This window comes from Ischnura elegans, chromosome 12 (assembly GCF_921293095.1).
Source record: "Ischnura elegans chromosome 12, ioIscEleg1.1, whole genome shotgun sequence".
Classification (NCBI taxonomy): Eukaryota; Metazoa; Arthropoda; class Insecta; order Odonata; family Coenagrionidae; genus Ischnura; species Ischnura elegans.
This window is the reverse complement of record NC_060257.1, coordinates 85,434,856-85,449,629: the sequence shown is the minus strand read 5'-3', so window position 1 is coordinate 85,449,629 and position 14,774 is coordinate 85,434,856. Positions and strand designations below refer to the sequence as shown.

The 14,774-nt window shown below is 36.8% G+C and overlaps 1 protein-coding gene across 2 annotated transcripts in view; it reads left to right on the top strand.

Moving 5' to 3' along the window:
- The window catches only part of LOC124168854 (chitin synthase chs-2), a 277,533-nt gene that overhangs the window by 248,139 nt on the left and 14,620 nt on the right, over positions 1-14,774 (top strand). For both annotated transcript variants that reach the window (XM_046547208.1, XM_046547207.1), the window contains exons 6-19: positions 265-464; positions 586-739; positions 981-1,183; positions 2,966-3,154; positions 3,657-3,942; positions 4,756-5,018; positions 6,192-6,402; positions 7,375-7,575; positions 8,417-8,643; positions 8,800-8,967; positions 9,152-9,457; positions 10,875-11,131; positions 11,573-11,727; positions 13,466-13,626. In XM_046547208.1, coding sequence (XP_046403164.1) covers positions 265-464; positions 586-739; positions 981-1,183; positions 2,966-3,154; positions 3,657-3,942; positions 4,756-5,018; positions 6,192-6,402; positions 7,375-7,575; positions 8,417-8,643; positions 8,800-8,967; positions 9,152-9,457; positions 10,875-11,131; positions 11,573-11,727; positions 13,466-13,626 — 2,981 coding nt within the window. The remainder of the gene's footprint in view (positions 1-264; positions 465-585; positions 740-980; positions 1,184-2,965; positions 3,155-3,656; positions 3,943-4,755; positions 5,019-6,191; positions 6,403-7,374; positions 7,576-8,416; positions 8,644-8,799; positions 8,968-9,151; positions 9,458-10,874; positions 11,132-11,572; positions 11,728-13,465; positions 13,627-14,774) is intronic.

Below are 14,774 nucleotides of genomic sequence, written 5' to 3'. Positions count from 1 at the left end.
AAATTTTTTATGATGAAAAATTTATATCTTTTTCATACACTCTGTATCATTTGGTTTGTAACCTAACTAGTTGCCCCCAATGGAAACTGATTTGTAGAATTCTATCCTTCACATCCACTATCACCCCACCTCCCTCTACAAAAAATACACATATTTCCATTAAGTAACTAACTCTTTTTCTATCTTGCACTAGTGCTCAGTTTTCTATGTTAATTTCATGTAGGTTGTCGCACCTTAGCTGATTTCAATTCTTTTTGTTTACAGCAATAATACGCTCTATGAGTCGAGTAAAGGAGAGGCTGCGAAGAACTCGTTACTTCACCTATATCTTCATTTCAATCTGGAAGATCATAGTGTTCTTTTCAATTTCACTGTTTTCCTTGCACCTACATGGACAAAGCGTACCAAACTTCTTTAAATTGTTTTCGGAAGGATTTTCTATGCACAAGGTCGTTGTCACGGAGGTAAGCTAACAATTCCAGTTGTTTGTTAGATCTATCATCATAAAAATTATTAATGACTTCTTAATATCACACTGATAAAGTCTTTGGAAACCTTACAACTTTGAAATGCTTTAATTCACAGGTCAAAACAGTGTACAGCTCTGGTATTGGCATTGTACCAGACCTCTCGGATGCTGTTCCAACTGGTGAAACAGTTGAAATGACAGTATCATACAGTACCAATATTTATGTCCTCATTATCCAAATTATATCTGCCTACATATGTTACATTTTTGGTACGTACTAGTGACTCAATAATGCTATGGATTTTAGTAAATAGTGTAGAGTACTTTTTTCTTGAAAAAATACACATTGAAATGAATGTTTATTTTTATTGATTGACATATTTAGAATGTTGTTCAGTAATTTTTGGGATAAATGCACTACATTAAGGCAGCTTATTTTATTTATAACTACCTATTTGTCTATTGGCACTATATTCTAATATGTATTATCACCTTTTTCCTTTTTTTTCAGGAAAATTTGCCTGCAAGATTCTCATCCAAGGGTTTAGTTTTGCTTTCCCCGTCAACCTCATTGTTCCTGTGACTATTTCCCTTCTAATAGCTGCATGTGGTCTAAGAAATGGAGACCCTTGCTTCTTCCATGGAACCTTACCTGATTATCTCTTTTTTGAATCCCCTCCGGTCTTCTTCCTGAATGATTTCATTTCTCGGCAGGTATGTAAAATATTGTAGGCATGTATGTTGATTACTTAACACTAGAAGGACCAGATCCATAATTTTGATGGGTAATCTCTACTTGCTTAACCTTTAAAGGATGGCTTTAAATCCCACATGCATCACTGCATGGCCGCGCATTTAAATGGCCTAGGTTTAACCCTTTCGCGCTGAGCTCTTTCACGGAAAGTTGGTTTTGGCTGTACGAAGGTTTTGAGCATTTCTTTTTCGCCCTGTATGGAGTTGTTTCTCGGCAAGGAATTGTCCAGGTAGTCGCTTTCTCCACTTAATGACCTTGCCTAGCGGGGTACCGGACCCTTTCCTCGGCAACTGGGCAAATATAATCCTCGACCCTTTACCCAAAGGCAGCCCATCACGGCGTACTTTTGCGGTCAGCTTACCGTTACTATAGTGCGATTTTAATTTTTTTAAATAGTTACTATTGCAGCAAATGTCAGTTCATCAATGTATATCTTTCATTTTGCAATGCCTCTAGAACTTTTAAACGAAGTTCTACGGTTATTTTTAGGGTTTCCAGCAAAAGGGCATTATGTATATCATATACCAACAAATACTTTAAAGGGAATGAAATCTTTCATGGTACCTAGCATACTTCAAGGTATTCACGATTTATGATATTAACATATTTTAGATCCATGATGCCCAAATTCACACTCTCCTCATTCACGTCTGCTCTCAACGAGCATGCAAATGTACACTCCACCGCAAATGTACACTTAGAATATGGCTAACAGAGTAACGTATATCTTTAGATTTAAATCATAAAAATATCGCTCCTATAAATTTGCTAGTAAGGTTTAAAAACAACAATTAAACATCTAACCTTAGCCTCTCCAAAATTTGTTTTAGGTGATGATGAACTCCGTGAATATGAACGCTAGAGTTCCGTTTAAAATTTGGAACCGATCAGCAGAACATCCAGAATGTAATTCTTGGCATTGATTTTCAATAAATGCAACATGTATGTTTTAGTTATTATAACTTATAAACAAATAAGTGACTATGAGCATATTCCTTGAGTGGGACATTAGGTGCTGGATTGGGCCGAGATAATCCCCACACAGACAATAAGAAAGGGTCGGACCTCTTGCGCCTAGGGGCCCTAATGGCGCTTCGGACCCACTTGGCATGCTTGACTGCAAAGTCATGAAAATACAGCCTTCGGCCTTTAGCGTCGGAAAATTCAAGCCGTGGAAACATGGCCTTCATTGGGAAAGGGTTAAAATATAAGCAGCTCTACAGTTAATTCTCAAGCGACGAAACTCAATATGAGCCGATTTTAAACGAAGTGTGTCTCAGTGGTCCGTAAAGGGATCGCAAGGACGATAAAGGTTAATCATATTGCCCAGAATTTTTTTCTTCCATCTTAATTTTTCCTCACAAATATTCATTTATATTTTATGGTACTTATTCTGTTAAAATATAATTTGATTTTTTCATATAGAAATAGAGTTATACCACCTGTCTACCCTAGGAGACCATCTCCGGTCATATTGACGGGTTAAGCATTTCTATTTTATTTTGTATCAGCAACGGGTGTTTTATCCAGGAAATCACTATACATACATACTACATTACATCTGCCCATTCTGATGTTTTAGTTAGCTTATTTATGCATGAAACAAAGAAAATGACACGTAATGGTCCTTGTAGCTTACCATACAACCATGGTCCTTTTAGTGTTAATTTCAAGGCAGTCTTCCACATTCACAGCAGTTAAACTGATCGACTAACTTATGACTGATGTGATAATTTTTCCAGCATGCATGGGTGTGGTTGCTGTGGCTGTTGTCCCAGACATGGATTACGTTACATGTTTGGACACCCAAATGTGAACGTCTTGCCACAACGGAGAAGCTTTTCGTGACTCCAATGTATTCATCTGGATTGATTGACCAGTCCTTGGCTCTAAACAGAAGAAGGGATGATCAACCAGACGTCAAAACTGAGGTATGACCAGAGTACATTCCAAATCAATTACCAGTGAATAGAACTCTTGATAACAAAAGTTATAGGATAATTACACAATAGTCAATCGTTGGTTGGACATAATTCTTTATAATGAACACTTTCTGACACATAAGTAATTTTTCATAGACAATTACCGCCAAGCAATTCATTATTATAAAAGAAAATCAAACAAAATATTTTTGAAGTCACTCAAAAGTTCAATATTTGCTGAAAGGAATATATTTAATGGGCTTTTTTTAAAACAAAATTCCTAAACTGTATATATATATAAGCCTCAGGTTGTAACCATTCTCATCTTGTTGAATTTTCAAGCCAATTACTGGCCACAAAGTCTTTGTTCAAAAAGGTACCATCACTTGAAAAATCTCTAACAGTTTTTTTTATTCAGCCACCCTCTCTTAGGATTTGTGTTTTGATAACACTTGAAAATAGTGATGCATGCATGCATGGAGAATTATGCACTGATTGATTGTTTCATCAGGATCTGGCTGAGTTGGAGAAAGAAGGATTGGATGAGTACTATGAAAGCATATCGGTGGCAACTGATGCAAGTGGGTCCACAGCTGCAGCCGGTGGCACTAAGAGCAATGTGAAATCATCTGACCACATCACCAGAATCTTTGCATGCGCTACCATGTGGCACGAGACCAAGGAAGAAATGATAGAAATGCTCAAATCTATTCTGCGCCTGGATGAAGATCAGTCTGCCAGAAGGGTCGCACAAAAATATCTTCGAGTGGTCGATCCTGATTACTACGAATTTGAGAGTAAGTATTACCATAGAATTTGCATTGCAACAGTGCAAAAACTACATATTTCCAATTCAACTTTCATAACTCAAACCTATTAACATGAATTTTCAATGAACCAAAGACAAAGCCCGTTGCAAATATGCATTTAAAAATTTTCACTTTCACTCCCTAACCCAAAACTTCTGTGATCCTTACAAATGTTAACTTTGTCAGGCCTTTTGGCTAATTTATCGTCATTCATTGACTGTTTTATAAAATTTTGAATCATGTAGTTGTTTATAAAGCATTATTTTGAGTGGGCATACAATAGGATTGTTCAATGTTTATTTTTTGTCAAAACCAAATTTATGGTGCAGGTTTAGACCAATTGGATATGTAATCACTGATTTAGCATTGGTTTTAGTTTGGAAGTTGTCACTAGAAATTTGGAGTTTCCATTTGCAGAACAAATGGAGATTCGTACTTTAATATTTCCCTAATAAAAATCTATGTATTTACTATTGGTTAAGAGATCTTCTTGCAACTATTAGAATAATTTTAAGTAATTATTGATGCCCATTTTGAAATTGCTGTACTTAAATTGAGTGAATGTGCCCCAAAGGTGCCCACTTATCCCCTTCTTTTTACATTTTCAATATGTTTGTCAAACTCCATTGGGAAGAGTTGTTTTACTAATTTAGCATGAGATGTCAAAATTTTTGTTCAATATAAGCCAAAATCAAGTCATTATGATGCATATAGGCATTCACTGAGTTGCTATTTAAGAGTGACTTTCTTGCAGTGGCCAACATCTTATTTAACTTGTAAATTCATTTCCTTCCTTTACAGCTCACATCTTCTTTGACGATGCCTTTGAGCTGGCCGATGAGGATGAAGAGGAAAACGTGGTGAATCGTTTTGTGAAACTTTTGGTTTCCACAATTGACGAAGCAGCCATGCACGTCCACGAGACGCACATTAGGATACGTGCACCACGGAAATACCCGGCACCGTACGGAGGGCGACTTGTTTGGACTCTTCCAGGAAAGACTAAGATGATTGCTCACTTAAAGGACAAATCCAAGATCAGGCACAGGAAGCGTTGGAGCCAGGTATGCATGGAGCAAAAGTAAACAATACTCTTATCAGTTTCATCATCTTTGGTGGAAAATACCAAGGTATCTTTATTACTTGCAGCTCTGATGAGTGCTGTGGGGAAGCCCGCATTTAATAACCATAAAAAAACACATATGTCCACTAAAAGTCGCATCAGATTTGTACAACAACAATTTATATGAAATACTGGTAATTGCCATGGAATCAATTTAAATTACAATTCAACATAGACTTTTTTTAGAGGTTAAGGTAATCAGAGACTCCATATGGTAATAAATATGTACATAACTGATATGAATAATGTTTATTGAAGAATATGTACACAAATGTACCTAAGAATCTATTGTGCCTTAAGCACAATATCAACAATTACTGTAAAACCTCTTCACATCGTAATGGAGGGGACCAAAATTTGGGCAATTTGATGTATGGAGGTTCACTAAAGAGAGGTTTTAGTGATGTGCACCATTTTTTCATATCCTTCGGAAATGAAAGGCACTACTGTCTTTTAAACCATTATATTTATGCATTTAAATAAACGTGATGCGTTAGTGAATATATATTTATTATTTCATGATAACAGAAAGCGAGCGCTATCACGTGATTTTTACCATGATTCAAGAGAAAACGATGTGATCTCTCTTAATTCAACAGTTACTTAAAATGATTAGGATAGTTGAATACCTTTTTTCTTTTTTACTGTTAGGTATGCTCTCATATGGAACAAAATGGCAACATCTAATGATTAATGTGAAAATTGCAGCATATTAAAGGTTTAAAAGAAAAAAAATAAGCGTGAAACATTTATTGCTGAAAATGTCATTCCATCATTCCATGAATGTAATCGCGGCTGCATTAATAGCCTCTAGTTGTCTCAGAACAATTGGCGGAGGTATTTAGGCAGTCTTGGGGGTGTCTCCTTGGAGTGATAAGTGGAGGTTTTACGATATAAAGAGGTTCACTACATAGAGGTTTGCCTATAAATTTACGTGTAAACGGGACCGTAGGGGTGGTATGAAATATGGAGGTTTATGATGTAAAGAGGTTCACTACATAGAATTTTTACTGTATGTGTATTCAAGAGGATTTATAATCATATCTATCAGCCTCAAGTCGTGATAAATAATAAATTCAACCTGTTAAATCCTAATACTTTCTTTTTTTTCTAGGTCATGTACATGTACTACCTCCTTGGCCACCGTCTCATGGAATTGCCGATCTCAGTGGACCGCAAGGAAGTAATGGCCGAGAACACGTTCCTCCTCACTCTTGATGGAGATATTGATTTCCAACCCCAAGCCGTGCAACTGCTAGTCGATCTCATGAAAAAGAACCGGAACCTGGGAGCAGCATGCGGTCGTATCCATCCCATTGGATCAGGTAACCAACCAGTGGGAAGTTAAATGATCAAAAATATGCTATTTATGATTCCCTAAACCTAAGGAGAAGTCGGGACAACTTAGTTGGCCACATTATGAGGCATGATGGCCTGATGAAAACAATCGTGTAAGGACAGGTGGAAGGGAAGAAGGGCAAGGGATGACCATGCTTGAGTTACATAGGACAAGTTATAAAGGATGTAAAAGAGAAGAAATATGTCACCATGAAAAGCCTGAATGAGCGTTATTATGATCGGAGCTGAGAGCTGAGTCAAACAAATCTTAGGGTTGTTGACTAATGATGATGATATTTAACATGGGTACCTATATAAACAATAGGGCCCTATAACAGTCACTCTTATAAAAATTAAATCACACAGTTCCAGTGACCAATTATAAACAAACTATTTATGCATGTAGTTGTTTAATGCAAGTATGCACACACATATTTATAATTGTGTACTCTGATTTTTTTTAACATTGTATAGGGTGTGTTAGTATTGCATGGCGATTTTTTGTTCAGCTATATAATGTTTACACTCTGCATGAGGTAAAATCAAATAATGAAATGCCTCTATCATTTCCTCCTCAAATTGTGGAATTATTTCACAAATTTTAGATTCATTAGCTCAGAATACCAAAAAAGTACATACATATTTGGAAATATTGAGTATATTTGTCATATAAGATTCAGATTGTGAAAGGAAGAATTACTTTCAAAAAAGGAGTGGATTATACGTCATAGTAAAATATTATTAATATTATCATGATTACCGATAAAAAATATCATAGAAAGTACCTATTCTTTACCGGTAATTCTGTGATGGAACTCTGTTTATTACTCCCAATATTATGTGTATGAAATATGTGGAAAGAATGAGAGATACATCAGTGCTTAAACTTAAATAATTATTCTACTTGTAAATTAGCGACGATACTCAAATGAGAGTACAAAATTCTATTCATTTTTCAGGGCCGATGGTGTGGTATCAGATGTTTGAGTATGCAATTGGACATTGGCTGCAAAAGGCGACTGAGCACATGATTGGCTGCGTCCTCTGTAGTCCTGGATGCTTCTCCCTTTTCCGTGGAAAGGCCCTCATGGATGACAACGTCATGAGGAAGTATACAACCAAGTCAGATGAGGCCAGGCACTATGTGCAGTACGATCAAGGTACGAAATGCATGCTTATGTTGTATGTTATGTACTTACATGCAGGGGCACAGCCAGGAATTAAGGCTGGGGGGGGGGAGGGGTTTAGGTGCAACCAATACCGGGGGGGGGGGGTATGTTTGGAGGTATGGAATATCCACCAGGATAAGCGGCAGGTGTAAGATTAATAAATTGCGGAATTTTAAGATAAACGGTTCAATATGGTGAGTTTTACAGCTTTCAGAGGTATATTTTATTTATCCTCACACAATTCTATTAGTAATATCAATCCAATTAAGTAAAATGGATTAAACTTAAATATTTCTCTGATCTCTGGTGGGGGGGTTTTTTATATCGTCAATTGACACAGCTATTCCTTCCGGCAAGTTTTTGCTTTATTTTTGACATGTTCCCTAGATTTTGTCTTTACTGGGTATCATCCATGACTGTGTTAGCTCGCTTATTTTGTTGTTAAGGGTCTATTTCAGACGCTCTTATGATCTCAGAGATAAAGTTAGGCCTGATTTTAGGTGAAATTTAAAATAGCCTCTCACTTAAAATCTGATTAACATCCATATTTTCTAACAAAATGTAAAGTATAGGAAGTCAGGCAACTATAATAAAATTATTCCTTCACATACAATAAAATTAAAATGATTCCATGAGGTGTAATAAATGCTGCATGATGAGTAAATAATTCATTTCACAAGGTATATTAGACATGTAATGCATATTTCATCAAAATTAGCCGTAGTGACAATAGCTGTGAAAGCTAAAATTAGGTACCTCAATGGCAACTAAGTTTACGCACTGTATGTTAGGGTATTTCAATTAATGCATGGGCATTTTACTTCACGTGTAGGAGAGGATCGATGGCTTTGCACCCTGCTTCTTCAAAGAGGATATCGTGTGGAATATTCAGCTGCCAGTGACGCTTACACCCACTGCCCAGAAGGATTCAATGAATTCTACAACCAACGTCGACGATGGGTTCCCTCTACCATGGCTAACATTATGGACTTGCTGATGGATTACAAGAAAACGATCAAGATCAACGACAACATTTCACTGCCATACATTTCATATCAAGTGAGTCAGCATAATGGAGACCAAGCAGTGATAGTTTTGATTGTTTGCAGCATTTATTAGTTTATTGTGTATCATCAAATTAAAATCTTAATGCCTATCTTTGGATTTTTTTAGTCTTAAAAACAGGCATATAAACTTTTCCCATTTTTTTTATAGATGATGTTGATGGGTGGTACTATTCTTGGACCTGGAACTATATTTCTTATGTTGGTTGGTGCCTTCGTAGCTGCTTTTAAAATTGACAACTGGACAAGTTTCTACTACAATATCATTCCCATTCTTCTGTTCATGGTCGTCTGCTTCCTGTGCAAATCCAACATACAGGTAAACAAGACTCAATCAGAACTTGAAAATACAAATGAATATTGCAGTTTCCTCTTTATTTTGATGTATAACGAATACGTATATATGCCATGTTAATAATGAACTATTTTTCTTTTCCATGTCATCTGCCTTTACCTATGAATTTTCCTGGACATTGATACTTGCTCTGGTTGGAAAACAATAGTTACTAATTGCTCAGATATTATCAACAGTTTATGCACTAATTATGATGGCTGTAATAGTGGGTACGGCTTTGCAGTTAGGTGAGGATGGTATAGGTTCGCCTTCAGCCATTTTCCTTATAGCACTCTCCGGCTCGTTTTTCATAGCAGCATGTCTCCATCCGCAAGAATTTTGGTGTATAGTACCAGGAATCATATACCTCCTATCCATTCCCTCTATGTACCTTCTCCTTATCCTTTACTCAATCATCAACTTGAATGTTGTATCCTGGGGAACTCGAGAAGTCCAGACCAAGAAAACTAAAAAGGTACGTATCAATTAAGCCACCCAGTCAACACAACAATTGTGGCCGTACTGTAGCCATAGCAGGTTGCCATTTTGGCCCCATAATAGTTCTGACCCTGGCCAGAGTGTGGCCAAAATGTGGCCCGCCATTATGTGGCTTATGTATGGATAATACACTTTCTTTATATCACTTGAATCAACCAACTTCCATTTCAATAACTCACTATCTAACCTGTATCAATAGCAACCGTAATATACTTACATTTACAAATGTTTGGTTTGCCAATCAATGGCCTTCCTGAGACGATCCACAGTGTTGCCATAGTTGTGCATGTTTGGCAAGCGAAACTTAGGCTTGCCGCATGGCAACCACAGTCTGGCCATAATATGGTAAGCTGTGGGTAGCCATAGCCAGGGCCGGCCTTAGGGCGGGGTGACCGCCCCGGGCCCCGCGTTCGTGAAAAAAAATTAAAATATATGATAGTTTTGAATCAAGGTATCAAAACGGCGTAAATACGAAGTCTGAATTTGGGAGGGGAACACATACTTAGCCAGAGAGTGGTAGGGATTCAAAATGCTCGAGTTTGTAGATGGGGTATAGAGTTTAATATTTTAAGTGAAGGGCCCCGCACTGAAGGTTTGTCCCTAGCCCCGCACCTGCTAGGGCCGGCCCTGGCCATAGCCATAGTTGCCACAGGTAAACCACAATCCGGCCACAGTGTGGCAATAATTGTTGTGTTGACTGGGTATTAAATTGAATTTTATTGGAATGAAGTATGTACATTCAGTCCCCTGAAAAATCAGTAATAGAACGGTAAAGGTGGACATTCAATGCAAAATCATGTAGAGGCCTACAGCCATTTCCATCATTTCATTGTTTGGGGACTAATTGATAGTTTTTAACTTGGCATTCATTTGTAACCAGGTGGTATATTATTCATAATGATTATTGCATAATCACTTGCTTTATATTTGACTGATTGGTCAATAAAACATTATGGCTGTGTTCCCATTTCTGTTTCCGTACTCGTACCCAGGAAATGTTTTTTTTAAATATTGCATGGAGTACTCCTTTCAGTGACATCATTCATACCATCTACATCATAGCTAAGCATTTTCCTCTTTGTTGAACCTTTGACGGGGTTAAGTTGTTTAAAAATGTTTAATCATTCCTCATTTTTGAAAACTATGAGGATTTACTTCCAAATTTATGTCTGAACAAAAAAAAACTACTCAGGCTTGGCCAATGCAGAGGAGCTACGAATATTTGATTTAAGAATAGGTTTTTATGACATTCATAATCTTTAAATCCGAGATTTCCTCGGCATCCATTACAGTAATGGCCCTTGGTTCCGCTACTTGTGAGTGCAAATGTGTGTACATATTTCAAGTGAGTGTTCATGTATAATTTATGGCTCCTCGTATTGTTTAAACCTCAGGAAATGGAGCAAGATAAGAAAGACGCGGAGGAAGCGAAGAAAAAGGCAAAGCAAAACTCCCTCCTTGGATTCTTGAACAACGTTGGCGGAGGGAACGGAGGGGAAGAGGAGGGCTCCATCGAGATATCTTTGGCTGGGCTCTTCAAACTGTTGATCTGCACTCACCCTGACAACCAAAAGGCCGAGGAGAAGCAGCAACTCGTCCGCATTGCCGATTCGCTGGAAACGTTAGGAAAGCGGCTTGAGACCATTGAGCGGTAAGTCATACATACATACTAATTATTCAAAGAATATTGCAAAAAATCAAGACAAAATTTGATGACCTAAGATCTAAAGAGGAAAAATACACCTGGAGTATACATTGGTAATTATTACTGCATGAGCTACGTAAATTTATACATCAATACTCCAAAGACAAATGTTCAATCATTCTCTTCTTAAAGAAACTAGTTTTCTTGCCATGTGCACAGAGTGTGACAACATTTATACTACCAGTGTTCACATATGATTATATACAGTATCGGTACATGTATCTATATACATACTATGATATCCATGTGTTGGCAGCCTTACAAATTATGGGCTGTCTGCTTGAAATTTGAATAGGCAAAAAAAATAAAATGTGAAATAATTTTCAATTAACTTATTTTTGGGAACTACCAACTATTTTTACTATAAATTATAATTAATATTTGCAGAGTTGTTGATCCCCATGGTCACATCACTGGAAGAAGGCGGTCTAATAGCCGCAGTGGAAATTCTGATCACCATCTTGGGGCATTGGCAGAGGAGAATTCACGTGATGACAACAGCATTGACAACGATAACAGTGATTCAACAAGCAGGCTATCTGGTAAGTGAACCATTTCCCTATTCAAACTAGTCAAATTTGCAGTGCGTGCCTATGTCTTTTCTTTGTAAAGTCTACCTTCCATTAACGTGATCTGCTAAAATATATCCTCCTTATATGAATGAATGAGAATACATACATACCGCTTAGAATGCTCAATTGTCGAGAAAAATTGATCCATGCATATAATTTTGGTCCTTTGCTACTCTTCCTATCACTATCTGAAGAAATAGAGAAGCTTAGAAAATATCCAACATGATTCATGGAAATTTTATCATGTACATCCATCTCTATAAGGGATATTATGGAGAGATAGACTTTGTCACCATTGCCTTTTATAATTCATAGTGATTACTAGGGCAGGTTTGATTATACATACATATTTACATCACATTCATACAAATTTCATCTCTGGAATTGAGCAGAAGCAAAATATAAAGCAGTACAGCTAATTATGGATAAAGCAAAGAAATGAGATTAACAAAGTTTGCCCTCATACAAAAAAGGCCTTAGAAAAGTCGTACATAGTTATAAAAATATTCTTAAGAGTAGCAATGGATAAACTGTTCTCACAATGCTTCACCTAGAAACCAACTCGTAATGGCTTGCTTGTGACTTGGCAACACTACACTCTCTATGTGCTACTTGTTGCCTACAAACAGGGGTGAAAAGTTGCCTCCCATAACTTCCAAAAATAGTCAGGAACAAACGAAAAACTTCCATTCTTGTTTCACCTTCATATAAGGAACTTCTTTTATAGGATGTAATTTCTCATAGGCCCTCAAATGAGTAAGTTCTCCAACGAGTGGGTTAGCTAGAAATCTTGGTTGGGGGGGGGGGTTACAATAATCATTGAATACACATATATATCTCATAAAATTATACAGGCAGTCCCAAAATTATGGAAGATATGATTCAATAATAAAAAGCTGTTTGTAGAGAAAGACAAGGCGGTAGTCATGAAGGCTTTACTCCAGGGAAAGATATGTTTAATTTTAATAAAAACCAATTTTCATTACAATGAAGATGAGGCACTATTTCAGCTGGAGCAGCATATCTGCTATTCATTAAGGCCGTTTTACACGGGGCACGTACTTGCACAATCTGATGTGTGTACGAAGGCACAGTCAAAATTGCATCATGTAAAGCGGTGAATTGCTAGAACACATGCGAGAATGCCTGGATGTGAGATGGCAAAATAGCCCCTGTTCTATTTTCGTTCATGTATTCACACAACTCCACGCCAATTTAGAAATTAATGCAGTACTAACCTGCACAATTCTGTGCCTCTTATAAAATGGTCTTTATATGTACTAGTTCATCATAATTATACATGCATCTGAAATTTAAGGGGGTCCAAAAACAGGGCGGAAAATTTTTGAAAGAGAAGTTACAAACAATAAGTAGAGGGTTTTGAACTAATTTTAAAACTTTTCATGATCGAAAAAACTTCATTAATGAAAGAATTCTTTTGTAAATTAATGATTTTTCAATATTTTGTTTTCTTTTAAGAAGGAAAGAGATTGTGTTTTCATATTTCGGGGAGATCTAGACCCCCTAGACCTCCCCCTCACTACACTACTGCCTCCAATGAAATGAAAGAGGATAAAACTGATTTCCTTTGAATTGCCAAAAATTGCCTAGCTTCTCATAGGAGGCTTATTATGTTTGGGAAATCTAACTTTAAACTTGAATGTGTATCTACAAAAGCACTAATTATTACATACTATTATTCTTTCAGAGCCCAAGCATGAAAGAGATGACCTTGTTAATCCATATTGGATTGAAGATCCCGAGCTGAAGAAAGGTGCCATTGACTACTTGTCAAGCACAGAAATTCAGTTTTGGAAGGACCTGCTTGAAAAATACCTTTACCCAATTGATGCTAACAAGGAGGAACAGGTTTGTTTCCCACCAGTTAATGTAGCATTTGTCCATTTTCATTTATTTTTGATGAATACACATATATATCTCATAAAATTATACAGGCAGTCCCAAAATTATGGAAGATATGATTCAATAATAAAAAGCTGTTTGTAGAGAAAGACAAGGCGGTAGTCATGAAGGCTTTACTCCAGGGAAAGATATGTTTAATTTTAATAAAAACCAATTTTCATTACAATGAAGATGAGGCACTATTTCAGCTGGAGCAGCATATCTGCTATTCATTAAGGCCGTTTTACACGGGGCACGTACTTGCACAATCTGATGTGTGTACGAAGGCACAGTCAAAATTGCATCATGTAAAGCGGTGAATTGCTAGAACACATGCGAGAATGCCTGGATGTGAGATGGCAAAATAGCCCCTGTTCTATTTTCGTTCATGTATTCACACAACTCCACGCCAATTTAGAAATTAATGCAGTACTAACCTGCACAATTCTGTGCCTCTTATAAAATGGTCTTTATATGTACTAGTTCATCATAATTATACATGCATCTGAAATTTGGTTTAGCATCAATGAGACTTATCATTTCAGGGATCAATTTCATCCATAATAGAGGGATTGCATAATAACGAGCTAGATTAATCGAAATTCAAATAATTCAGTGAAATTATTTCGTTGACAAAATCTGAAAAAATATATTTTTTGAAGTTTGATTGTAATTTTCTGTTTAAAATGGATATTGAGTACCAAGGAAATTGGTTGATATTTACCTTGATTGGTTTAAACTCTCGTATGTATTCTGGCATTTAGTAGCCAGAGCACACAGAGTAGGACAGGCTAGTACCGAAATGGTATGTGACTGCTAATAAGCCAGGGAGGGTCCATTTGGGGTAAGAAGGGAGGTTTTCCAACTGCTCCTATTATGAAAGAAAGACGTTGAGCTAAAAGATAAATGGGTTAGCAGGACGTGAATATTTCCTGCAACTGAGGGGCAGGTGGAGGCGAAATAAATAAAGTTTTGGGTAAATAATGAAAAAAATTCATAATCATATTCACTAAGACCATTGATTACCAAGTCCTGCATTAGGAGATGCATATCAAGTGCGCTTCATGACACATAAATAAGCATAGCTAATAAATGCATACAAATTTTAATGCACC